General features: G+C 36.9%; 1 protein-coding gene across 1 annotated transcript; it reads right to left on the reverse strand.

Annotated features, from left to right (window-relative positions):
• Nucleotides 1-505: 505 nt before the first annotated feature.
• On the reverse strand, nucleotides 506-19,231 carry FBXO47 (F-box protein 47). The gene is made up of 10 exons (XM_069481324.1): nucleotides 19,051-19,231; nucleotides 18,458-18,628; nucleotides 15,390-15,466; nucleotides 13,271-13,348; nucleotides 11,537-11,645; nucleotides 7,168-7,344; nucleotides 6,047-6,193; nucleotides 4,526-4,668; nucleotides 1,295-1,454; nucleotides 506-618 (listed from the first exon to the last, which is right to left on the reverse strand). Exons 1-10 carry the CDS (start codon nucleotides 19,229-19,231, stop codon nucleotides 506-508), a joined length of 1,356 nt encoding a protein of 451 aa, XP_069337425.1.
• Nucleotides 19,232-26,942: the final 7,711 nt, after the last annotated feature.

Consider the following 26,942-nt stretch of genomic DNA (forward strand, 5'->3'; position numbering starts at 1 on the left):
GTTCTTTGTAAGCATATGCCAAGAAGGTGGTAAAAAATGTGATTTATATTCTGCACATTCCAAACACCATATTGCAAATCTTTACAAAACATTCTGGGCTATGTCTATACAACTTAAGCAAAGTGAACAGATATATACTATTTAGTGAATTTAGGTCTGCTCTAACTATAAAACAGAATTTTCTCTGCTTCAAAGATTCACACATACAGATTGGGCTGCCCCAGATTCTTGGCCCACTAACATTCATTGGCATTAAGATGACCAAAACCTGGAGAGGCAGAGCTTGCTTACCAGAGAAACATCAATACATTCTTGGGTTTGCTTGTTATTTTTATATTAATAATGGTGTAAGCAGTTGCTTCCAACATTCTATGCAGCTTTTGAATTCTTAGGTTACTTAGATGACAAAAAGTCCCACAGATGCTATTCTTCTGGATGTGAAAAAGTAGCGTTCTTCTCATGTGTAGTTCAATGAAGTTTTCTAAAGGCAAGGCTTTCTGAGTATTTAGGTAGAGAGAATATTCATGGTCAAATACAGGACCTCCTTATGGAAGTTAGCCTGAGCATGTACAAGATGGAACAAATTCAAAAAGCTTCTGTCATCTTCATCATGGTCTCCTATATGCCAAACACAGGAATAGACAGCAGGGAAAAGAAAATGACAATTAAAATTTTAAATATATGATTTATTTGAAACATAAGATGTTTTAATTGTCCCTTATAGTATTTAAACAGAAGACTTGTTGTTAGTGACCTTTATTAAGTCAGATGTTAACCCCTGAAATCATGGAATTATATAAGAACACTAGATTAGAAGTCTGAAGAAAAGGATGCTGGGCCATGCTTTATTACTTCTAACTTTATGACCTTGGGCAAGTCAGGTCATTTCTTAATGCCTTAGTTTTCTCATCTGTAAGATAGAGTTAATTATCATGTTGGCTGCCTAATAAAACTATAAAATAATATTTATTGAAACTACACAACTATAAGATATTATTATAATGATTATGATAGTTGGCAAGTGAGCAAGTTAAAATTTTTGCTGTGCAAAATTGAAAGTGGTTCCTTTCAGAGCAGACTCTTCAGGTTTACTTTCTCCGTTAAAATCAATGCCAGATTTTAAAAGTGACAAAAACCAGGAACTACATATATCTCAAGGAAAAACAAACAAAAAAGTGTCTGTTCCTTCCTGGTTAGTTTAGAAATAAAAGTCTACACAGAACTAGCTCTGTCTTAAGTGGAGACTAGACTGCATTTTTACTCCCACCTGTGCACCATCTACATTCCTACTCACCCGACATAACTGATTGCAGCATTTCCATTATTATGCATGCAAATGCATTTGCCACACTCTGAAGGAAGTTAATTTTTTCCAATGGCGTGCTAAAGACGTTACAGACTTTTTGCATCATTTTAACTGCCCAATTCATGCAGTACAGTTCTTTCTCACACACCTGATGTAGACATACAAAGCATTATTGTAAACCTTCATGTGAAGAAAGCTATAGAATTTGAAAGTGGTATTGACAATGATGGCTTATTATTTTACATAATTTATTATATACGACACCATACTGAGTCTACAAAATGGGAAATGGTCTTGTATCTAATACTCCTTTTCTTTCAAATGGTACAACCGCAGTGGAACAAAGTGTGAAGTATATAAAAGCCTGGTTCAAGATTATCATAGAATATTATTTATCAATGCAAGAACTAATATCGAAAACAGTTATTTTTTTTTTTTTTTTTTTTGTTGAGACAGAATCTCACTTTGTTGCCCAGGCTAGAGTGAGTGCCGTGGCGTCAGCTTAGCTCACAGCAACCTCAGACTCCTCGGCTTAAGCGATCCTACTGCCTCAGCCTCCCGAGTAGCTGGGACTACAGGCATGCGCCACTATGCCCGGCTAATTTTTTCTATATAGATTTTTAGTTGTCCATATAATGTCTTTCCATTTTTAGTAGAGACGGGGTCTCGCTCAGGCTGGTCTCGAACTCCTGACCTTGAGCAATCCACCCGCCTCGGCCTCCCAGAGTGCTAGGATTACAGGCGTGAGCCACCGCGCCCGGCCAACAGTTATTGAATATATGAAAAATAAGACTTCTGCTCATTCACTCATTCAGTAACCATTTACTGAGCACCTATTGAGATCTGGAGATACAATGACAAGCCATAAAGACATGGCTCTATTTTCAAGGAGTCCAATGAGGGTGATAAATAAGTGATTTCAACAGGAAAGAGAACTCTACGGTATTATCAACTTCTCATCTTGAGAGTTTTAGGGAATATTTGTTTCTCCATTATTTAAAAGATAAACATTTAATGTAAAGATTATATGTTCCTAGTTAAAATTGACTGAAAAGTAAAAGATTTATTTAATAACATTCTAAATGGCCCACTGAACTCACATAGCCAAATAGATAACGTACAGCAATATAAACTATATATAAATATATAAACTATTAATATATAGTAGTGTAAGTAAATAATGTTAATCTGACAGGAAAGATTTATTAACTACTTATTATGTGTAAAGCACTATACCAGGCACTATGAAAAAAATAAGTGACACAGTCCTGGATTTCAAAGAGCTTGCAACCTACTTGGGGAGATGACCTACCCCACACATACAATGGTTTACAAACACTAATACTGAAGATAAAGAGAAGACAAATTGGAGGCAATTTAGCAAACAGATCAGAGTTGAGATGTTAATCAGAGAAGGCTTTTTAGAGGCTTCTCCACCCCTAGTGACTTTCTCTCCATTCCATTTGCTACAGTTCTGCCAAAATGACCTGCCAAAACCACAAAATGGATCATGTCTCTCCCCTTAAAACTTTTCAGCAGCTCCCTATTAGATCGGTTCAAGCTCTGCAAGATGGCCTAAAAAGCCCTTCCTGACCTAGCCTCTCCCTTCCTGTCTAGCCTCACCTCCTGCTATTTCTCCTGTGTACATTTTACCCTTCAGAAATCATACTGAACTACCTATAGTACCCTGAACATAGTCATGTGGTTACACTTATCTGTTGCCTTGAATAATCTGCAGCCACCTGCTACCTGCCTGGTGACCTCCTATTTATTTTTTAAAAGCTTTATCTACTGGGATTGGGGAAGCCCTTTCTGTCCTCCATTCTCCAATACTGGCTCATTTGGCTACCTTTTTTTGTATATATATTTGCACGTATTTCACTGTATTTATTTATGTGTATCTTGATCTTTCTTTCTTTCTTTTTTTTTTTTAGACAGAGTGTTGCTTTGTTAGAGTGAGTGCCGTGGCGTCAGCCTAGCTCACAGCAACCTCAAACTCCTGGGCTTAAGCGATCCTACTGCCTCAGCCTCCCTAGTAGCTGGGACTACAGGCATGCACCACCATGCCCGGCTAATATTTTTCTATATATATTTTTAGTTGTCCAGATAATTTCTTTCTATTTTTAGTAGAGACGGGGCCTCGCTCTTGATCAGGCTGGTCTCGAACTCCTGACCTCGAGTGATCCACCCGCCTCGGCCTCCCAGAGTGCTAGGATTAGAGGTGTGAGCCACCGCGCCCGACCGATATTTCTTTCTTTTCTTTTTTCTTTTTTTTTTTTTTTTGAGACAGAGTCTCACTCTGTTGCCTGGGCTACAGTGCTGTGGTGTCAGCCTAGCTCACAGCAACCTCAAACTCCTGAGCTCAAGTAATCTTCTGCCTCAGCCTCCCGAGTAGCTGGGACTACAGGCATGTGCCACCATGCCCGGCTAATTTTTTTCTATATATTTTTAGTTGTCCAGCTAATTTAACTAATTTCTTTCTATTTTTAGTAGAGACGGGGGTCTTGCTCTTGGTCAGGCTGGTCTCGAACTCCTGAGCTCAAACAATCCACCCGCCTCGGCCTCCCAGAGTGCTAGGATTACAGGTGTGAGCCACCGCGCCCGGCCATATCTTGATATTTCTTAAAAGACTGTAAGCAGCGTGGGGTCAGAGATTTGTTCTTTTATAATAATTTCCATAGTCCTAGAATCTAGCACAGTTTATGGCAAATAGTAAGCACTCAATAAGTTTATGTTAAATGAATTAATATTAAATATATTCTTAAGACTTTTTATTTTGAAACATTTTAACTATACAAAAGTAGAGAGAATAACAGAATGAATGCCCAGTACCCATTTCCCAGCTTCAACAATTGCCAACCTTGTTTCATTCAACTCTCCCCCTATTACTTTCACATCCTCTTCCCATCCCATTGATTATTTTGAAGTAAATCAAATGGGATGCTTTTGTAAAAATGGAATTTTTAAAAAAGAATGTAACTTAGCAGAGCTGTATAATGACAATCTAGATGTAAAGTGCAGAGAGTTAATATAAAGAATGATTCCAAATATTATAGTTAATTATATATTTTAATACTTTGAGAAAGAAACATTAAAAATATATACTTAAATACTTATTCTTTCAAAACACTTTGTGTACACTTCAATTCCTCAGGTTAGTTCCTGAAGGAATTGTGATGTTAAACAACTTGTTAGAGAAAAATCTTATTTTTTACTTACCAAAGCCAAAAAGACTATGAGCCTTGCCAGTTCAATGGCTCGTCCATTCACAGCTTTACTAGCCATGAAAGTGAAACAGATGTTGTTCCCGCTTAGGATTAGGAGACGTGCATTATTCTCTAGAAGCCACTCCCGGGGAACCACTTATATTAGAGGAAGAACAGTTATTTAATGAGAAATTACACAATAGCTATAGTAAGCACCATTAAATGCATGCAATATTATATCACTTTATTGGAAATACAATTACTGCCAAGAGAAACACTTGGGAAAAATGCTTTAGTTTTCCAATTACAGCTTTGAGCCAGAGACAGATATTATGGCCATGTCATGGTGGCTCTTACAAATGTACTAGTAATATTGTCAAAGCAACCCTCCTCCACATAGATCAGCAGGCAAAGTGGCCTAATCCTGTGTAAGGAAAGAAACCTTGTAAACTTTAGAATCTAAAGGATTATGCAGGAATGAGAAAAATTGTTTCACCTCTCCTGTACCAGCAGAAGAGGGCTTTCTTCCTTACATAACCTAGCAGGGTACTTCTGAGAACTTGCAAAATGGGAGTAATTAAGCTAATTAAACTATAAAACTTTCAAATAATAAATATATACTTATAAAATTGGAAATCAAAGGAAAGTAAGTTGATGCTACACATTCGCTTCAAACATAATGCTAAATTCTTCAAATATTTTAGAGTATTTATTTATTTATTTTGAGACACAGTCTCACTCTGTCACCTGGGCTAGAGTGCCATGGTGTCAGCCTAGCTCACAGCAACCTCAAACTCCTGGGCTCAAGCTATCCTCCTGCCTCAGCCTCCCGAGTAGCTGGGACTACAGGCATGTGCCACTATGCCCGGCTAATTTTTTTCTATATATTTTTAGTTGTCCAGCTAATTTCTTTTTATTTTTAGTAGAGATGGGGTCTTGCTCTTGCTCAGGCTGGTCTTGAACTCCTAACCTCAAGGGATCCTCCTGCCTCAGCCTCCCAGAGTGCTAGGATTACAGGTGTGAGCCACTGCTACCGGCCATAAACATTTTAGAGCATTTATTGATTTCTAATAGGTACTTCATTTGTTGTTTTTTTTTTTTTTTTTTTTTTTGAGACAGAGTCTCGCTCTGTTGCCCGGGCTAGAGTGAGTGCCGTGGCGTCAGCCTAGCTCACAGCAACCTCAAACTCCTGGGCTTACACGATCCTACTGCCTCAGCCTCCCGAGTAGCTGGGACTACAGGCATGCGCCACCATGCCCGGCTAATTTTTTCTATATATATATTTTAGTTGGCCAGATAATTTCTTTCTATTTTTAGTAGAGACGGGGTCTCGCTCTTGCTCAGGCTGGTCTTGAACTCCTGACCTTGAGCGATCCACCCGCCTCGGCCTCCCAGAGTGCTAGGATTACAGGCGTGAGCCACCGCGCCCGGCCAGGTACTTCATTTGTTAACGGCAGAATTATCCTTACAATTTTATATCCATATTCTACTAATAAATTTCTATTATTCCATGTTAGTAAATATATTTTTTTACCTGATAGTTCATCTACAAGACTGATAATATCATCTGCTGTCCACTCTTTAGTGCCTGTGTCATATAGTAATTTAATGGCATCAGCCAAACCTTTCAGACTGGATTCATCTGTAGGTCCTTCTACCATTTTCTGCCAAACCACCTGTCCTGAATTGAAACAAAAACTAGGCTATAACAGAATAGTTGGCTTTGTGATAAAGACTTCATGGATTGTTTAAAAAGGAAAGTGGATTGTGCGATGAAATCCCATTACTTATATTAATATAAGCTATTAATACTTTCATTTTAACTTTCATAATGAAAGGTCAATTCTGATAACAGCATAAATTTGAATGTTTCTTACTGATGTGATGAAGCACAGCGACGACAGCTAAATGAAGTAAAGTGGTTTCACTAAACAGAATAGTACTTCTTGTTCAAAGATAATGCTACCCATGAAAGAAAGTGGAATAAGCAATTAATGTAATATTACTAAAATCAAATAAAACCTATGGATGTCCTTCTAAAAAGAGAGCATGCTATATTTGAGACTCAAACATTTCTATCAGGACAGAATAATTCAGTTAACTTTTGATTATTTATCATGATCAATTAGCAATTGATCAATTATCTTTGTGGATTACAGAAAACAAAATTTTAACCCCAGACTGGCTTCCTCTGCTACTCAACATACTCTAAGCTTATTACCTCTAAGTCAATGTAAACTGAAGAAATGCATGATAATTTTAACATTAAGCAAAATTAGGCAAAAACTTGCAAAAATTCCTATTTGTATTCAAAAATAAAACATCAGTTCTGACTACCACTTTGCTTCACTAGCACTATTAGTTGCCTCTACTAGCAAACATAACCCTGAGTTAAGACAATGTTTAAACATGAAAAGCAGCTATTTTAGGTAAACCAGGGATGATAGGAATATATTTGGTAATGGCCTACAACAGAACAATTTCTTTCTTAGGCTAGTTTAGGTGATGCACAAGTTAGTGTAATATATATCTATGAAATCATGAAACACTTTCGTCATTAGAAATGATGAAAACTGAGCAGGTGCAAAAAGATTTGCTTCCTAAAGTAAAATTAACCAGTTACATAACATATATCTCTGAAAAATCAGTGCTCACCATCCTGAGGAGAGACTGGACCAAAGATGATATACAGTAATCTTGCCTGATTCACGATTGGCCATGGTCTTAATAGTCGCGTCAACCAAAAAGCTGAATCACTTCGATGTGTCCAGTGATCAAGCAGGACACTCCTACAGAATAATCTGATCCTTAACTCCAGTTTTCGGGCACTTCCTATGAAGACAAAAGAATTGTAAATCATTCTTCCTAGAAAGGTTGATGTGCATATTGGATAGTGATCAGAACAACTTATTAACCATTGTAGTTAAACAGTGATCATAAACTGGGTTTCTAAACAAGATGTAACCAAGAGATTATCTGTTCTTCTGATGACCTAATTTCAATATTGGCTATCTACTTACCCTTATCTTCGTGATTTGTAAATACTTTGAATAATGGGTCAATCAAAAGACATGCTTAAGGTTTACCAGAATCTTATACAATTTTGGATTTAAAAATAAATAAATGCAAAGAAAGGTCAAAGACATACCTCATTAATATACTTTGTACTGAAAGCATTATTTCATATTCTTGTATAAAAACTTCAGATTATCAAGGGACTACTTTTAAAAACAGCTTTATTGAGTTATAATTCACATACTTTACCCATTTAAAGTGTACAATTCAATGGTTTTTAGTATATTCACAGATATGTGTAGCCATTACCACAGTCAATTTTAGAACATTTTCATCTCTTCAAAAGGAAATCCTATTCTTTTAGCTATCACCCCCCATCTCTCTGTCCTTTACTACCCCCAGCCCCAAGCAACCAATACTCTACTTTCTGTCTCCATAGATTTCCTATTCTGGATTTTCATATGAATTAAATCGTATAGTATGTGGCCTTTTGTGACTGGCTCATTTCATTTAACGTAGTATTTTCAAGGTTCATCCATCTTGTAGCATATATCAGTACTTCATTTCTTTTTATGGCCAACTAATATTCCATTGTATAGATGTACCACATTTCATTTATCCATTCACCCATTGATGGACATTTGGGTTGTTTCCACCTTTTGACTATTATGAATAATGCTGCTATTAACATTCATGTACAATTTTCTGTGTGGACATATGTTTTCATTTCTCCTGGGTATACACCTAGGAGTGGAATTGCTGGATCATATGATAACTCTATGCTTAATCATTTGAGGAACTTCCACACTGTTTTCTAAAGTGACTGCACGAATTTATATTCCCAACAACATTATGAGGGTTCCCATAGCTTCACATTCTTGCCAACACTTGTTTTCTAACTTTTTGATTCTAGCCATCCTAGTAGATGTAAAATGGTATTTCACTGTTTTTGGTTTTTTGAACAGCTTTATTGAAATATAACTTATACACCATAAAATTCACCCATTTAAAGTATATAATTCAATGGGTTTTGATATTTTACATTACTAATTTTTTATATTGTGGTAAAATATAGATAACATAAAATGTATCTATTTTAAATTTATCTATCTATTTTAAATTTATCCATTTTAACCACTTTTAAATGTACAATTCAGTAGCGTCAATTATATTCACAACACCACTGCCTATTTCCAAAACTTTTTTTTGTTTGTTTGGTTTTTTTTTTTTTGTTTTTGTCCAAAACTTTTTCATCACTCCAACACAGACTCTGCAACCATTAAGCAATAACTCCCCATTCTCCCCTGCCCCTAGCTCCTAGCTCTTGGTAACCTCTGATCTACTTTCTGTCTCTATGAGTTTGTCTGTTCTAGGTATCTCATAAACATAGAATCATGCAATATTTGTCCTTTTGTTCCTGGCTTCTCTCACTTAGCATAATGTTTTCAAGTTTCATCCATGTTACAGTATACGCCGCATTTTCTTTATTCATTCATCTGTTGATGGATACTTGTGTTGTTTCAACCTTTTGGCTATTATGAATAATGCTGCAGTGAACATTAGCATACAAGCATCTAAATCCCTGCTCTCATTCCATTAGGTATACACCTAGGAGTGGAATTGCTGGGTCATATGGTAATTTTGTTTAGCTTTTTGAGGAACAACCAAACTGTTTTCCACAGCGGCTGCACCATTTTACACTTTACATTTTCACACCATTTACATTTTATTTACTTGTAGCTAAAACAAGTGTAAATGAAAAGTCTACTAATGATCTAAGGCCATATATGTAAGTACTCCCTGGTGTGTCAAGCCAAGCAATATGGAAGTTTAGAGGAGAGAGATTACCGCAGGTGTGGGGAGATCAGGAAAGGCTTAACTGAGGAGGTCAGGCAAATTGGGTCTTAAAGGATGAGAAGGAGAGAGGGTATTTCAGGAAAATTAGAACAAATAAAAGGTACTGAGATAGAAATGGATGTCTAAGACACAATGAGCAGAGCAATATGCCTACGTCAAACTGACACAGAAAGTAGTGGGCAGTAAATTTGAAAAAGTAAATTGGGGCCAGAATGTGGAGGCCAGCGTAAGTAATTTTGACTTTATTTTGAAGACATCAGAGAGGTAACAAAAGTTTTTGATTAAGGGAAGGGCATGAAAAATTAATTTTCTTATTGTTTCATCAGGATTCTAAATCTGCCTTTTTGATCTATAATTGTTTTATTATGAAATATTTCAAGTTGACAGAAAAAAAGAGATACTATAACAAATATGGCGTGCCTATCATCTAGCTTTGCCAAAGCTTTATTTTTGCTATTTTTGCTAAAGCTTTATTTTTGCTATTTTTGCTTCAGATTTTTAAAAATAAATAAAACATTACACAGATGCAGTTAAAGCTTCTTGTATATCACTTCCAATCCCTTTCCTCTTCTTCCCCAGAGATAATCAACACCCCGAATTGGGTTTTATCCATCCTGTACTAGTCAGGTTCTCTAGAGAAACAGAACCAACAGGATGGATGAGTGTGTGTGTGTGTGTGTGTGTGTGTGTGTGTAGAGAGAGAGAGAGAGAGACAGAGAGAAAGAGAGAAAGAGAGAGAGATTGATTTTAAAGAATTGGCTCACACGGTTGTGCAGGCTTGGTTAAGTCCAAAATCTGCAGGGCAGGCTGGCAGGCTGGAGACCCAGGGAAGAGTTGCACTCCAAGTCCAAAGACAGTCTGCTGGCAGAATTCTTTCTTGCTTGAGGAGGTCAGTCTTTTTCTATTAAGGCTTTCAACTGATTGGATGAGGCCCACCCATATTATGGAGGATAATCTGCTTCTCTCAGAGTCTACTGATTTAAATGTTAAGTTCATCTAAAAAAAATACCTTCACAGAAACACCTAGAATAATGTTTGACCAAATATCTGGGTACCATGGCATAGCCAAGTTGACTACACAAAATTAACCATCATACTATCCACTATGTTCTTATAATTTTTTACACATGTAATGTAACCATAATGAATAAATATAATTGTTTTACATGTTTTTAATATGTATACAAATGGTATCATACTGAAAGTATCCTTTGGTAACATTTTTCTCAAATTATGTTTTAAGATTTATCCATATTAATATATATAGCTCTAGTTCATTCATTTTAACTGCTGATGGTTTTAATTATATGAATATACCAAAATTCATCTATCCATTCTCCTGACAATAGGCATTTAGATTGTTTGCAGTTTTTCATGATTACAAATAATGCTGCAATGTTCATTCTTTTTTTTTTTTTTTTTTTTTTTTTTTTTTTTTTTTTTTGAGACAGAGTCTCACTCTGTTGCCCAGGCTAGAGTGAGTGCCGTGGCTTCAGCCTAGCTCACAGCAACCTCAAACTCCTGAGCTCAAGCGATCCTCCTGTCTCAGCCTCCCGAGTAGCTGGGACTACAGGCATGTGCCACCATGCCCGGCTAATTTTTTCTATATATATTTTTAGCTGTCCATATAATTTCTTTCTATTTTTAGTAGAGGTGGGGTCTCGCTCTTGCTCAGGCTGGTCTCGAACTCCTGAGCTCAAACGATCCGCCCACCTCGGCCTCCCAGAGTGCTAGGATTACAGGCGTGAGCCACCGCGCCCGGCCAATGTTCATTCTTACACGTCTCTCTGTGCACATTGTGGGAGTTTCTCAGAGTGAAATTGCTAGATGTAAGAGTCTGTAATTTTGAAAATATGAAATATTTCAGGTACATAGAAAGGTTTAAAGAATATTATAATGAACTCTTATATTCACCACCCAGCTTAAGGAATAAAACATTATCAAAACAGTTGAAGCCCTCTGAGTAATTCTCTTTCTCCAATTGCACACTGCTTTTTGCCTCACTATCCCATTCAGTGTTTATCATTCCCTTACATTTCTTTGTTCTTTTACTATATATGTTACAATGTATTTTTAAATACATTTTTGAACTCTGCTTTTTTTTTCTATTTTAATCTCTGTATAATATCATTTGCAAATTGTAGATCTTTACCTGGTTTGCTGCAGACAACAGTTTGCATCTTACGGGAGAGGTTAGTCAGCTCACATAAAAAGTTAAAAACACGGTGACACTCAAGTTCATCCCAACCTGCTGTTAAGGTCTGAGGAAAATAAAATAAAGGAAACATTGCAGATGTTCAGACCATCAAATTAAAATGTAAGTCACTACTGCCTTATGAGTATAACTTTTTAGCACATGATAAGGTGACATGCAATTTTTATCCACTATGGAACTATCAAATTAATAAGAAATTTAAATAAAACCTAGAAAGGCTGCAAAATCCAAGTTTCTTTTTGGTTGGAAAGGAAGTATATTTTTAGAGAGCTTTTAAGTGGTACTGAATCCTGAACTTTGACAATATGAGGAAAATAACAAATTAAGGCCAAAGCCCACAGTTTTGGCCATCTGACTCACAGCCACACACTGTAGCTTCTTTTAAAACTACACAGTAGGACCCCTATGATCTCGCCAGTTGTCATTTATGATACTGCTTACAAATGATGGTCTCATTTTAATGTGATAATTCTGAGCATTTTTGACTTCTGGATGTGAACATCCAAAAAACTTTTATTAGCAAAAATGTATATCTTTGAAACTACTAGAATGTACAAACATATATGAAAAGGACATTCAAATGGTTTATAACTATAATTATATTTTGAAAGGTTTATTAATCACATAAATTCTTCTTAAAATAGTTAACTGGATTTAAGGAGTTTAAAAATGAATTTTAAGTGGGAGGAGGGAGGAGGGGATGGGTAAATTCACACCTAACAGGTACAATGCACGCTATCTGGGTGATGGACACACTTATAACTTTGACTTAAATTGTACAAAAGCAATTCATATAACCAAAACTTTTGTACCCCAATAATATTCTGAAATTTAAAAAATTTAAAAAAGTAAAAGAAACTGGTAACAGTGATTACTTCTGGTAAAGGGAACTCAGTGGACAAGGAGGAAGACTTACTTTTCACTTTATACATTTCGTACCCTTGGATTTGAACATGAATACATGTATATGTATTACCTGTCCCCCCAAAAGAAAGAAACAAAAAACTAAAACAAAATTAAAGAAGTAAAAATCTGTCTTAGAAGAGGGCTGGGCTGGTATGAGGACCTAGGCCTCCAGAATCTGGGTGTGTAGGAGTTGGTGGCTGGTAGGCTGAGACATAGAGCCAGTTTCTTCCAATTGCAATAACTACCTCACAAGGTTGTTGTAAGTTTTAAATTAATTAATACCTGTCAACTCCTTAGAACAGTGCCTGGCGTAGTAAGGGCTCAATAAATGCTAGTTATTATCATTGTCTTTATTTGCAATAAAAGATTAGTAAAAATGTTCTTGAAATCATACAATTGATTTCTAAAATCATATCTTGACTAGGCCATGATTTTAAACTCACTCTCTCTTTCTCTACACACACACACACACACACACACACACCACCCCATAATATTTCTAGTCTTTACAATTGGCTGGAAACTTTGAGGACATTGGTATAGAGTAAATAACTGTAAAACATTTTCACCACTGAGAAACTCAAGAAGATAATCTGAGATGGCAAACACACTGTTAGATTAATATGTTTTCAAATCTTCATAATTTTATTTTGTTGTCTTTAAAGTTATTATAACTTCTATGAATCTATGGAAAGACAGATTACATGCTCTACTTGTTAACCATTCAAAAAACATTCCTTTTCTTCTTTCATTAAAAAAAAGTACCTGTAAAAACATGCCATAACATGGTAATCCTAAACATTGCATAGGAGCTGCACAGCCATTGAATTTAAAACAGGAAACCTGTAAAGAGAACAACTGTTAATACCTCCTTTTCATTGGAACTATACAATGATTTGACATTTAAATTTAATGGAAATCAACAAGAATTTTTTCAGTATATATTCTGACTATCATTGTGTTATATGGTGAGGATTACAAAAGAAGTATAAAACAAAGTCTCTGCCCTCAAGGAGCTCACAATTTATTCAGGAGAATAAGATATACCCATGTAGGTCGGGCACGGTGGCTCACGCCTGTAATCCTAGCACTCTGGGAGGCCGAGGTGGGCGGATCGTTTGAGCTCAGGAGTTCGAGACCAGCCTGAGCAAGAGCGAGACCCCATCTCTACTAAAAATAGAAAGAAATTATATAGACAGCTAAATACATATATAGAAAAAATTAGCTGGGCATGGTGGCGCATGCCTGTAGTCCCAGCTACTCGGGAGGCTGAGGCAGTAGGATCGCTTGAGCCCAGGAGTTTGAGGTTGCTGTGAGCTAAGGCTAACGCCGCCATGGCACTCACTCTAGCCTGGGCAACAGAGTGAGACTCTGTCTCAAAAAAAAAAAAAAAAAAAAGATATACCCATGTGAAATTATTACAATAATTCAGGTCAGAATATGTATAAATGTAAAAATGAGGCCGGGCGCGGTGGCTCACGCCTGTAATCCTAGCTCTCTGGGAGGCCGAGGCGGGTGGATCGCTCGAGATCAGGAGTTCGAGACCAGCCTGAGCAAGAGTGAGACCCCGTCTCTACTAAAAATAGAAAGAAATTACATGGACAACCAAAAAATATATATATATACAAAAAATTAGCTGGGCATGGTGGCGCATGCCTGTAGTCCCAGCTACTCGGGAGGCTGAGGCAGTAGGATCGCTTAAGTCCAGGAGTTTGAGGTTGCTGTGAGCTAGGCTGACGCCACGGCACTCTAGCCCGGGCAACAGAGTGAGACTCTGTCTCAAAAAAAAAAAAAAAAAAAAAAAAAAAAAAAAAGAATGAATACTATAATCAGATAATATGAAAACTGGGAAAAGATAAATTTGGGAATGATCCAAAGAGTTTAATGAAGGAAACATGAAATAAGCAATGTCTTAAAGTAGGATTTTGATATAAAGAATGGAAAGGATTGGTGAGGGAAACAATAAGAACAAAATTGTATGGAGGTAGAATAAACAACGTGCATTTGGTAAGAAAGATATGACAAGTTTAATTAGGCTCAAAGTAGTAGGAAATAAGGTTGCATTGTTGAAAAAACCCTAAATATCAGCAATAGACTTTGGACTTTATCTTGCTGAAATTAAGTAGCCACTAAAAGATTTCTAAATAAGAAAGTTATCTGGATGAATAGGAAGAATAACCTTTAGGAAGAATAACCTTAATTCAGCATACAGAATGGTTTGGAGAGTAATGAAATGGATGGCAGAAAGATCATCTGGGAAGCTGCTGCAATAATAGAGACCAAAATTCAATGCAAATACTGACATGAAAAAAAGTCAGTGCATCAGAAAGTTTGCATAGTACTGAGTGTAGAACTGAACCATCAGAGTTGGATGTATGTTTGGATTTGTACAGTAAAACTCAGTCTTATTTAGAGATTATGCCCAAATGCATTGATACAGATATCTAAATCTATCATAAAAGGTCTGTCATTTTATATATTAAAAATACCTTCCTATGTTTTTGTACATTTAAACAATAAGATTTTAACATTTAGAAATTATTTCATTTTAATAAATACCTAAATCATCACTTTAAAACTTCCCCAGTATTCTTATGTGGGGTAAAAATACTTTATACTCTGAGAAACATAATAAATTTGACTTATGTGCTTAGTTACATACAAAAATTGTTTTATAATAAGTAAAAGATACTGTACTACATTTTGGTGTTATATAATCCCTAAGTACTTTGTAAAGTATTAGATTATGATAAATCAAATTTTTAGTGCTAATTTATGAAATTCCACTAATTAAAGATAGATTTAAAATGAGTATAAGGCATTAATAATAAAATATCTTTACTGACAATCAAAATTGTGAACTAATTCAGAAGCATGATCTTACTTCTGTTAGTATCTTGTGAATATACTTTAGCCTTTCCTTGGTGGGTAGCAGCAATGTGCATCTTTTAAACAGTAGACCTAAGAAAGTAAAAAGATACACAAAAAAATGATAACAATGCAATCAATTTAAGAATATCAACAGAGCACAGTATAATGTTCCTTGAAAGTCAAGTATGGTATATCACAGTGGAAAATGAGTTGATATGATTTTTAAGAAAAAGTTTGGGAGGAAGAGTGTAAAACACTTACATGGTATTTACTAAGTGACTCTGATGTCTATCTAAAAGGCTTTAGCATGGGATCTTGCAGAAAATTTTTTAAAATTGATACTATAGGACATATGTGGAAAAGTATTTAGAGTTAAAAAAATACAATAATAAGACATAAAGATACACTAGGGAAACTTTATTTTGTCTATTACATAGAAAACAGATTCCTATATCTCTTGAAATTAACCTCATGTCCACAAATGAAAATGTTTGGTGAGTTGTTAATGTAAAACATGGAAAGAATGAGAAAAGAGATTTTGTATTCCCCTCTCCAAATATAAAAATTTTAAGTCATAAGTACTTAAAATTTCAGAGGTTAGATTTTTTTTTTTCCTTTCACAGAAAGTATTCAGTAAGGATGAAATATCTATCTCTTTCTTCAAAAATATCCTTTTATGGGGATTGCATGTTAAGAATGTACAGGATTTTGTGTTCAGATATTTATGAAAGGAAAAAACCCTTCAATTTCTCAGTGAGATACGTAACTTGAGCTACAGTGACAGGAAGTGTTTGATTTGTTTCCTCTAAGTATTCTGTTTTCCTAAAATGGCAATACATTGTTAACATTCCTATAAGGGCAAATGTACTCAATCTAAAAATAAGATATATGGTAAGAAAATATATACCTGAATCTCATGAATCTTCAGTTTTCATCTTCTCTGCATTTACTTTTTTAATAACGGAAGAATCTATGGGAATCTAATTTATTTTTAGAAGTTGCTATGTTTGGGTAACACACGAACAGAATTAAGTTTTAAACATAATCCCTCCTTATTTTTGTATAAAAAAGATATTTTTCAATGTTTAGTTTTTAGGCTGAGTTCTTTTCCTTTCATATTTTGGCTTTCAGTCCCATGACATATCATAGCTGAGGAACTGTAAGAATGTATTGTAAGTTGGTTGCCTGTTCTTATATAAAACTCCTATTTTTAAGGATTGAAATTTATGATAAAACCCAATACTGGCTGACTTTTTTTTTTTTAAACACAGGTGCTCTGCTACATCCTTTAGAGACCAACTTCTTTAAGTTGTTCCCACTAAAATAGAGTCAGATATAATGTTCTTTCCACACTGGCCATCTGCTCTGTTTTATATGAAGAAGCAAATTAAAATTTATAATCTTCAAAGCACAGGATTCTGAAAATGTTATTTTAATGTGTGAAAATAAGAACAGATCAGATAGGAATGGCAACATGAGAAAATGGTAAGTATATCAAACATTTACCTAAAGAATCAGTCATAAGCCAGGTGTCTGCATTAAAATTAAATGGAAGGTTGAAATCATTACATGAATAAAAGCACTTTAAAAAGCTAGCTATTAAGATCACTATATATTTGTATTTTTAAACTGAATTATCCTTATAATTGTCTTAATGCTTTGTTTGTTTGTTTAAGCAATTGAGATTTGGTCAGGGAGGAAAAAATTCAACTACCACTTCCCCTGCAACTAAAGATGTTTGAAAAAAGACATTTACAATGAGAAGTAGCAAAAAGCAATTGCCATATTTTTGTTACAGGATTTACTAAGCCTAATTATAAATACCGAAACCAACAATATTGTAATCAGATTACATACTTTTCATTTGGTCTTATTAAATACACAGGTAATTATCAAAATGCTTTGATATATTCACATATCTAAGTAGTCTTATTTTATTATTATTATTATTATTTTTTTTTTTGAGACAGAGTCTTGCTTTGTTGCCCCGGCTAGAGTGAGTGCCATGGCATCAGCCTAGCTCACAGCAACCTCAAACTCCTGGGCTTAAGCGATGCTACTGCCTCAGCCTCCCGAGTAGCTGGGATGACAGGCATGTGCCACCATGCCCAGCTAATTTTTTCTATATATATTTTTAGTTGGCCAGATCATTTCTTTCTATTTTTAGTAGAGACGGGGTCTTGCTCTTGCTCAGGCTGGTCTCGAACTCCTGACCTCGAGCGATCCACCCGCCTCGGCCTCCCAGAGTGCTAGGATTACAGGCGTGAGCCACCTCGCCCGGCCTATTTTATTATCTTAAAGCTAGGCATCCCCAGGTTACTAAATGGCAATTTGCACTTAACTTGCTATTATGCATTTATTTAAATCACAACATAATCTTGATATTTGGTTTTATTGCCATGCTTTGGTTAATTATAAAGTGGTTTCATAATTAAATTGGTGTCATTAGTCAAATCAAAATTAGAATTTTATTTCAGCACTTTTAGGGAGAATGAAATTGATGAATGGGGTAAAAGACATAAATGATTATAAGTCAAGGGAAGAAAGATCATACAGAATTTCCTTTGATAAGGTCAATTTAATTATAGCATAATAGTTTATTAGTAAATGTGTGGCATGCTTAAAATAAACCCATAGTTTCTGATAAGAGAATAAATAATCTTCCACAATAATATGTTTAAATTTCTTTTCTATTTTTAAGAACTAGATTATGGTTGCAAGGGAAAAAAGATATAGAAGTGGACTCTAATGATCCATAGGATCCACAGGAAGTAAAGCACAGAAAATACATCAATTTCCTAAACTGGTAAGCCACCTAGACAATAAGCATAGGTGACATTTTATTCACATGAAATCACAAGGACTAACACTTTACATTAAAGTTCATTTTCTTGTCTTCAAAGATAAGTATAAGAAATTGTTGTTTGGGGAAAGTCCTCACACTGAAGAGTAGAAACACCACAGAAACAGGCACACTTTAGAAAATATTCCATTTCCCATTGGCCTTACAGAATTTTATAATAAATTCCTCTTAATTAAGCATAGTTTTTTACTTGTTGCTATTCTCATTACATAAATTACCTAGAGATTTGTAGTGTTCCAGTATAGCAGAGTCTTGTCTCCTGCCAGGCAGCTCAAGGTTATGAAAGTCCTGTAGTAAAAGTCTTTTGCTTCCTGATGATGTTGAGATATAATTAATAATTTGCTGGCTGACTGTTTTGGACACCATGCTTAGCATGCTGATATCCTTCACTATCAAAAGAAATATATATATATATACACATATACATTTATATATGAATAAATGGCTTAAATGCAAGAATGTCACTATTAGTATACTACATAACTCAATAATATTAATTATAATAATAAACCAGTGGGAAAAAAGATAAAAATCTTAATAGTGTTTTAAATTCAGTTCTCAATGAATTAGAAACATGTTGGGATGTAACAATCAAGTTACCATGCCATTATCATTAGAGGTATGCTTTAAAGAGTCTGAATATTGTGCTTTCTCATTGTACCCCTTACCTGACAATGATGAAACTTTAGAAAAAAACTTTCATGTTAATGCCACTAACATTTTAGCAGGGACTATGATGACAAACTAGCTCTTGGGAAAAATTAAAATATTCTAGCATTTTGTGTAGTCTATCACAATCCCCAAACCTCACCTGACAAATATCTTAAAATTATTTGGAATATTTCCAATGGCAAGGCTTTAAAACTTCCAAGTGTTGATAAGGGCTGAGAGTCTGAGTCAAGGGTGTTGGAAAAATAGCTGGATCGACGATTACTACGTCTACATTTCTGTTTGGGAATCAAAGTGAAATTGGTATTTATTCTGGATGCCATCCTTGTTCTTATCTCACCAATTTATCCTGGTTAGAAAAACAAAGTACAAGAGACAAAGAAGGGAAATTAAAGCAATGCAGAGCTGGTTTTCATTTGTTTGTTTATTTATTTATTTTTATTTTTTTGCGATAGGGTCTCACTCTGTTGCCCAGGCTGGAGTGCAGTGGCATGATCATAGCTCACTGCAGCCTTGAACTCCTGGGCTCAAGTGATTCTCCTGCCTCAGCCTTCCAAAATGCTGGGATTATAGGCATGAACCACCATGCCAGCCTGTTTGTTTTTAATGAAGAGGTTGATGCTATGATGGGCAATGCACAATAGCTGTCTCCATATTTACAAAAGTTTTAATATGATGTCTAATTTATGGAGTTCCCACCAATAGAGTCTATTTATTCATCTCAGCATCATTTCAAAAAACTTTAAAACTTCTACCTCCTGGCAAAATAGTCTAGATAAAGTTTTAGTAGGAAATGAGACATGTATTTGGATGAGATATATTCTAAGACAAGAAAAATGCAAAATAGAAAAAAAAATAAAAGATTTGGGCCGGGCGTGGTGGCTCACGCCTGTAATCCCAGCACTCTGGGAGGCCGAGGTGGGCGGATCCTTTGAGCTCAGGAGTTCGAGACCAGCCTGAGCAAGAGCGAGACCCTATCTCTACTAAAAATAGGAAGAAATTATATGGACAGCTAAAAATATATATATAGAAAAAATTAGTCGGGCATGGTGGTGCATGCCTGTAGTCCCAACTACTCGGGAGGCTGAGGCAGGAGGATCCCTTGAGCTCAGGAGTTTGAGGTTGCTGTGAGCTAGGCAGACGCCACGGCACTCACTCTAGCATGGGCAACAAAGTGAGACTCTGTCTCAAAAAAAAAAAAAAAGATTTGACACAAAATCAATATGACACAAAATACATTCAATATCTGTCAATTAGTATGTTGTTTTTACAATCTTTATATTCTAAAAATCAAAGCATTAATGTAGATTTAAAAATTTGTAGTAATGTTTTTCTATTTCTTAAAAACTCAGTAATGACATGTTCTTTTGTTTGAAACAATAAAAACAGAGATAAAAAATAGAAACTTAATGTTTAGAACAATTTAAATTTACTAGCTCTAATAGATTAAGTAGGTGATATTACTGTTACCAATCATGTGCTGTATAATATACAACTAAGCAGTGAAATTAGTCTTATAAAATTAATAAGATAGAATAAATAGATAAATGGTAATACTTTGTCCCTCAGTTCCACTTTGTGTTAATAGTAGGGAGTGATGTCTTAGGAAGGACCTATGCAACTTGATTTCAAAAATGAACATTTCCTAAAGGAAACTTATTAAATATAACTTATTAAAACCATTGATTATTTACTTACACTAAATATTATTAAAAATATGTATTTCACACTGTGACTCTGTGTCACTTTATTGCTTCAGTTCAGAAAATGTCTATGTACATATATATACCTACACACATATATGTGCTAACTGTAACACCTATGTAAGGCTCCTTGTTTCTGAAGTAACAAGTAAGACATTTCATCAAAGAGTTACAAATATATCTGACCAAAATACAATTTCTCCTTTCCATAGAAAATGGCTAAAGTCACGTTGTTACCTATTCATCTCAAAAGGTTACTTATCAACTTATACCAATTGAAAATTAGTTATATATTTGAAAACATGACAAAGAAATTCAGTGCTTAGTGAAAAGCATAATCTGAACCTCCTTTCAAACCAAATCTTATTGTTTTGCTTCAGCATTCAGTAAACATTTAAATTAGTAGATATTTTAAAAATAATCATTAAAATGACACAAATAACATGTCAAAAAGCTTACAAAATACATCTAAACAAAAAGAGAATTAAATTCACTTGTAAACACTTTGGTTTACATCACTCCAGAATTTTACATATATATTTATTCCTTTTTAACACAAAAGGGAGATCACTCTTCATGCTATTTTGTAATCTGCCTTTTGTCAATGAATTCTCTTTCCATGCTAATAAATATACTTCTACAAGTACATATATTTTAATGGCTGCATGTAATACTACCAAGTGGAAGAATCTTAGTTTAATCCCTGAAGTTGTTTTAACTTTTCACAGGTGTTTAAAGCATTTTAATGTCAATAAAATATAAATCTGGACTGGGATTTGCCCTGTTTCTCTAAGGAATCTTGTAAAGTGGGACTTGGGTGGGGCCTGCGGGTTTTTCAAAGTCTCACTGACACCCTGCGGTTGGGGACTTTGGTGTGTGGACTAAGTACATATACAGCCCAACCTTTGAGGGGATTAAAACACAGTGGACCCAAATTCTTTTAAAATTCAAGTCTCCTCTTACAATTCCTTATTTTCCTCACTCAGACCTGGATGTTTTGCGGGGGAAACCGAGGCTTTCCTGAAAATCCTAAAAGGGTGTAATCTCAAATTATTTCTAGTTTCCTTTCACCGCCCTAGGGAACAGGACTCACAGACCAAAATAATAACAAAGTGACGTTTCAATGCCCCCGTTCCATCCCACTAATTTTGAGCATGTGTGAAAGGTTTTGAGGGCCTGATTGGATGAACTCTTTCCCCCCCTTTCAGAGAAAAACATCAAAAAGCAATTCACCGGGATTTCTGTTTTAACATAAAATCCTTTGAAGAGACCCATCTGCTCGTGTATCAGCCCAAAATATCTCCAAAGAGGCAAACTAGGGAGACCTAAAAGAGAAATTGGTCAATATGAGAATCAAACCACCTGGTGAAGCCTTTTTTAACCCCTTCAGTCTATGAAAAGCTGAAATTATCTTAAGAAAGTATTGAGGGGAAAAAAACCCTCTTTTTACCACAGATTTTGACAGTTTTCCGGCTAAACAGTCACAGGAAAATGGGATTTAGTCGTTTTGCCCCACCATCCTCAAATTTCTTAGTGTTTTAGAAAGAAAGTAGCTCCTCAAAGTTTTCCCACCGGGAAGTGGGAGGGTCCGGCTCCGGTCGGCTCCGGGGCTGCGTTCCCGCCTCCCAGGCGCCCCCGTGGCCTCAGGAATATTTTAGAATCCTCCCAGGAGCCCAAGCGTGGAGGAGGCCCCGCCCCCTCATGAATAGCAAGAGAACCGGCTCCCATAGTGCCCTCCTTTCATGAATAATCAATGAGGGTGAAGTTCTCTTAGGGGCAAGTTGAAGACAGGAAGGGGCTGGAGCCGTTACAAGCTGAGGGAGGGGAGGGTTCCGCAACCTGGCGGGCCACACAGTTGCTTCACTTCCTTTCCCTGCACCTAGTCTTGAGCCAGTCCCTCCACCCCCACCCTAATTAGGGTAAGTTACAGGAGCTTTCATCAAACCTTCTGTTGGAAAAAAACCTCCAAACATTCCTTTTTAAACCTGTCTGTCTAGAATCAAAGAAAGATGTATGCCTCCAGCTCTCTCAAGATGGAGTCCAAGACAAATCTTTCTAGCTGGGCTCTCCGGCCTTGGAGACTAAGTTCTCATTCATTCGTTCATTAACTATTTATTGAAACCTGCTCTGGGCCAGACATTGGAGTAGTTCCTAAGGCTACAACAAGTTTCCTGCCTTAATGGAGTTTATTAGTTTAATGGGGAAGATAGAATAAACAGACAAAGCGTCTACAGATGGCGAGAGCAGTGTTAGAGAGGAAATAATGCAACAGAGAATAACGCGGGGTGTGTTGGAGGGGAAGCTACTTTAGAAGGACTGGTTATCAAGGTCCCTTTGATGAGGTGACATCTAATTTGAGAACTAATGGAGGAGAAGGAGCCAGTCAGGAGAAGGGCTGAGGGAAAAGGGAATTGGGGAAAGATTCCCCTACTTTGGGGGACCAACTCCACGTTTTATCCAACAAATTAAAATAGCTACATAAAGGTTGAGTTGAAATTTAGGATCAGTTGGCATGCTGTTATATTAGGTAGGCACAAACATCAGTTTTGACTTTGTATCTTTTTGGAGCCATTTCTTATCCCTCCTCCCCCAACAATTTTTACAGGTCCTTGACAAAGTCTCAGCCCCTGGGTGATAGGCCAGGAGGACATAAGGCATGCAAAGATCCTGAGTGGTGAGAATTTAGATTTTGGTCAAAGTGTCATGGGAAGCCATGGAAAAATTTTAAGAATCTTAGGCCAGGCGCAGTGGTTCATGCCTGTAATCCTAACACTCTGGGAGGCCAAGGTGGGAGGATTGCTTGAGCTCAGGAGTTCAAGAGCAGCCTGAGCAAGAGTGAGACCCCATCTCTACTAAAAAGAGAAAGAAATTAGCCAAACAACTAAAAATAGAAGAAATTAGCTGGGCATGGTGGCACGTGCCTGTAGTCCCAGCTACCTGGGAGGCTGAGGCAGGAGGATTGCTTGAGCCCAGGAGTTTGAGGTTGCTGTGAGCTAGGTTGATGCCATGGTACTCTAGCCTGGGCAACAGAGTGAGACTCTGTCTCAAAAAAAAAAAAAAAAAGAGAGAGAATTTTAAGCAGATATTGATATGATCTAATTTACATTATTAAAAGATTGCTCTGGCTTTTATGTGTAACGAATGAGGCTAGGAGTGGAAGGTGAGATCTGTAGGATGTTGTTGCAAGACAAGGGTGGGAGCCCTGGAGAGATGGGTTTGACATATATTTTGCAAATAGAGTAACTGAATTTGCTGATGGATTGTATATAGGGGGCGGGGAAGGAAGGAGATGGGGATGATTCTCAGTTTTCTGACTTTAATAAGTGGGTGGAAGTTAATCCCATTTATTGAGATATGTAAGTGGGAAGGAATTTTTCTAGTGGAGAATTAAAAGTTTAATTTTGCAGGTTGTAAGTTTGAGATGTCTTTGAAACATCCAAGTGGAGATGTCAAGGTGGCAGTTGAATTTACAAATCTGGAGGTTGGAGGAAAAACTCTGGGCTGGAGATATACCCATTTAAGGGTTTGCAGCATTAGAGGAATATCAACATTCAGAGATTGGGAAAAAGAGCACAAGAAGAGATTGAAAAGGAGTATTTAGTTAAGTAAACTGGAGAAAATGAGCAGAGTTGGAGTCACAGAATCCTGAAACAGGGTGCTTCAAGAATGGGGAGTTGTCAAGTATGCCAAGTGTTGCTGAGTTCAGCACGGTGTCTGTTAGATGAGTACTGCAGGTGTCTGTTGGATTTGGCAATCCGGTATCAGAAGTACTTTGGGTCTACCTTGATATTTCCTATTTCAAGAACCAGTGGTAACTTTGCCTTGCCAACCTCATCAAATCCCTCAAATCCCCCTGCTGTTTCTTAACGTCCCCTACAATCTGTTTCTCACCTAGTCATTCATTCATTTGTTGCATTTGATCCATGCCTATTTTCTGCCAGGTCCAGTGTTAGCTTCAAGGTAAATACAGTTTCTGCCTTCTATTGGCTCATGGTCACAGCACCCAACTTGAACTAAATGTATTCTTTTCCTTCCCAAGGGTACAAACCTGCTACTCAAGCAGGGGTGGGAGGAGGTGTAAATCTCCTTAGCAAATTTATCCCTATCTCTTTGTGTTGAAACTTCCATCAAAAATGACTTCCTTCCTTACTAAATTTTCCTCCAGGACCTACTTTAAGATTCACACCCTGCATAAAGCTTGTTTCTTCAGTAAGTATGCTTTCTTTCCTAAGTGATGCTGTAAACATCTTGAGATGCCTTATACCTCTTTTGTATCCTTCATATAGAAAAGAACAGGTGCAAGAGACATATCTACCATAAGTTGGCCGGGCGAGGTGGCTCACGCCTGTAATCCTAGCACTCTGGGAGGCCGAGGCGGGTGGATCGCTCAAGGTCAGGAGTTCGAGACCAGCCTGAGCAAGAGTGAGACCCCCGTCTCTACTAAAAATAGAAAGAAATTATATGGACAACTAAAATATATATAGAAAAAATTAGCCGGGCATGGTGGCGCATGCCTGTAGTCCCAGCTACTCGGGAGGCTGAGGCAGTAGGATCGCTTAAGCTTAGGAGTTTGAGGTTGCTGTGAGCTAGGCTGACGCCACGGCACTCACTCTAGCCAGGGCAACAAAGTGACACTCTGTCTCAAAAAAAAAAAAAAAAAAAGATCTACCATAAGTTTATGGAAACTTGAGCTTCGGGGCTTTCTGCTTGCACTGGCCACCTCGAAGGCCCTGGACCTAGTTTTGTATTCATAAACAGCAGGTGAAAATTGAAGAAATATTTGCTGATGGGCTCAGAATTAACTAACCTCAAATATTTGCTGATTTATTGCACTTGCTTTATTAATAGGATCTATGTGAGGATTTTAGCTACTGATTATATCATTCCCTTGCTCCAAGCCTTCAGTGACTCCCTATTGCCTCTAATTACATATAAGCTTATTCTTTAAGGCCTGCCTCTACATGGCTACATTTTAGGTCTTCCAGCCTTTTTTCCCAAACTTTCTTCATTTCCCAAAAACAGAACCCCCCCCCCCACTGTCACCCTGGTAGTGTTGTTCATCTCTCTGCTTGGAAACCTATCTCTTCCAGCTCCACCTTTGGACATCCTAAAATATCCTTCAGGCCATTCCTTCTGTAATAGAGGTTCCTGGACCAAGAACTTCACCCGAGAGCTTGTTAGAAATGCAGAATCTCAAATACCACCTCAGACCTAGTGAATCCGAATCTGCATTTGGACAAGATCCCCAATAAAGTTTGGGACATGCGGACTGAAAGGGGTGGCCCTGCCAAAATTACAGAAAAATACCTAATCCCACACAGGAAAATACCTAATTCTACAATTTCTCCAGTAACAGCTAAAGATCATCCTATGAGTTCTCTCACTAACAGGCACCCTGCAGGACCTCTGTTTTGCACAACGTCTGAAAAAGCTGAATGAACAGAAAAGAGATGTAAATCTCTCTCTTTCAAAATTGTTTCTTTGAGAACATGCTTTTACAGGGTTCCTCAGTAAACAGCAGGAGCACGAACTACAGCCTCAACCATATCTCGAGGACAGAGTCACATCTCCTGTGATAATCCCTTCCCCAAGGAAGGCAGGAAACCAACTCTTGGACTTTGACATCCTTGCAGTTTTTGTTATCTACCTGCTGCCATTTTTGTTATCAACTGACAACCATTGCTATTTTTTTCTTCTCTTCATCGCCTTAAAATCAGCGAGCCACTTGGCCTCACTGCTGGCACCCCCTTCTCTTTCTTTGGGATGCCATGCTATCTCCCTGCTCTTCCCACCCCCTTCCCTTCTCTCTTTCTCTCTTTCACTCTCGCATTCTCTCTATCCTTCTGAGAAGATAAACTAAACTTTTTTTTTTTTTTTTTTGAGACAGAGTCTCACTCTGTTGCCCAGGCTAGAGTGAGTGCCGTGGCGTCAGCCTAGCTCACAGCAACCTCAAACTCCTGAGCTCAAGGGATCCTCCTGTCTCAGCCTCCCGAGTAGCTGGGACTACAGGCATGCACCACCATGCCAGGCTAATTTTTTTTTATATATATATTTTTTAGCTGTCCATATAATTTCTTTCTATTTTTAGTAGAGATGGGGTCTCGCTCTTGCTCAGGCTGGTCTCGAACTCCTGAGCTCAAACGATCCGCCCACCTCGGCCTCCCAGAGTGCTAGGATTACAGGCGTGAGCCACCGCGCCCGGCCTAAACTTTTTTAATCTTAATTTCTGCTCGAGAAATGTTTCTCCACCCTTGCCGTGATCACCTACTAGCCTTTCTACCCTAACACTGACTTAGGCCATTTCACAGACCACCTCCTCAAAGAGTCTTAA

The sequence above is a fragment of the Eulemur rufifrons genome, chromosome 9 (assembly GCF_041146395.1).
Source record: "Eulemur rufifrons isolate Redbay chromosome 9, OSU_ERuf_1, whole genome shotgun sequence".
NCBI classification, from domain to species: Eukaryota; Metazoa; Chordata; class Mammalia; order Primates; family Lemuridae; genus Eulemur; species Eulemur rufifrons.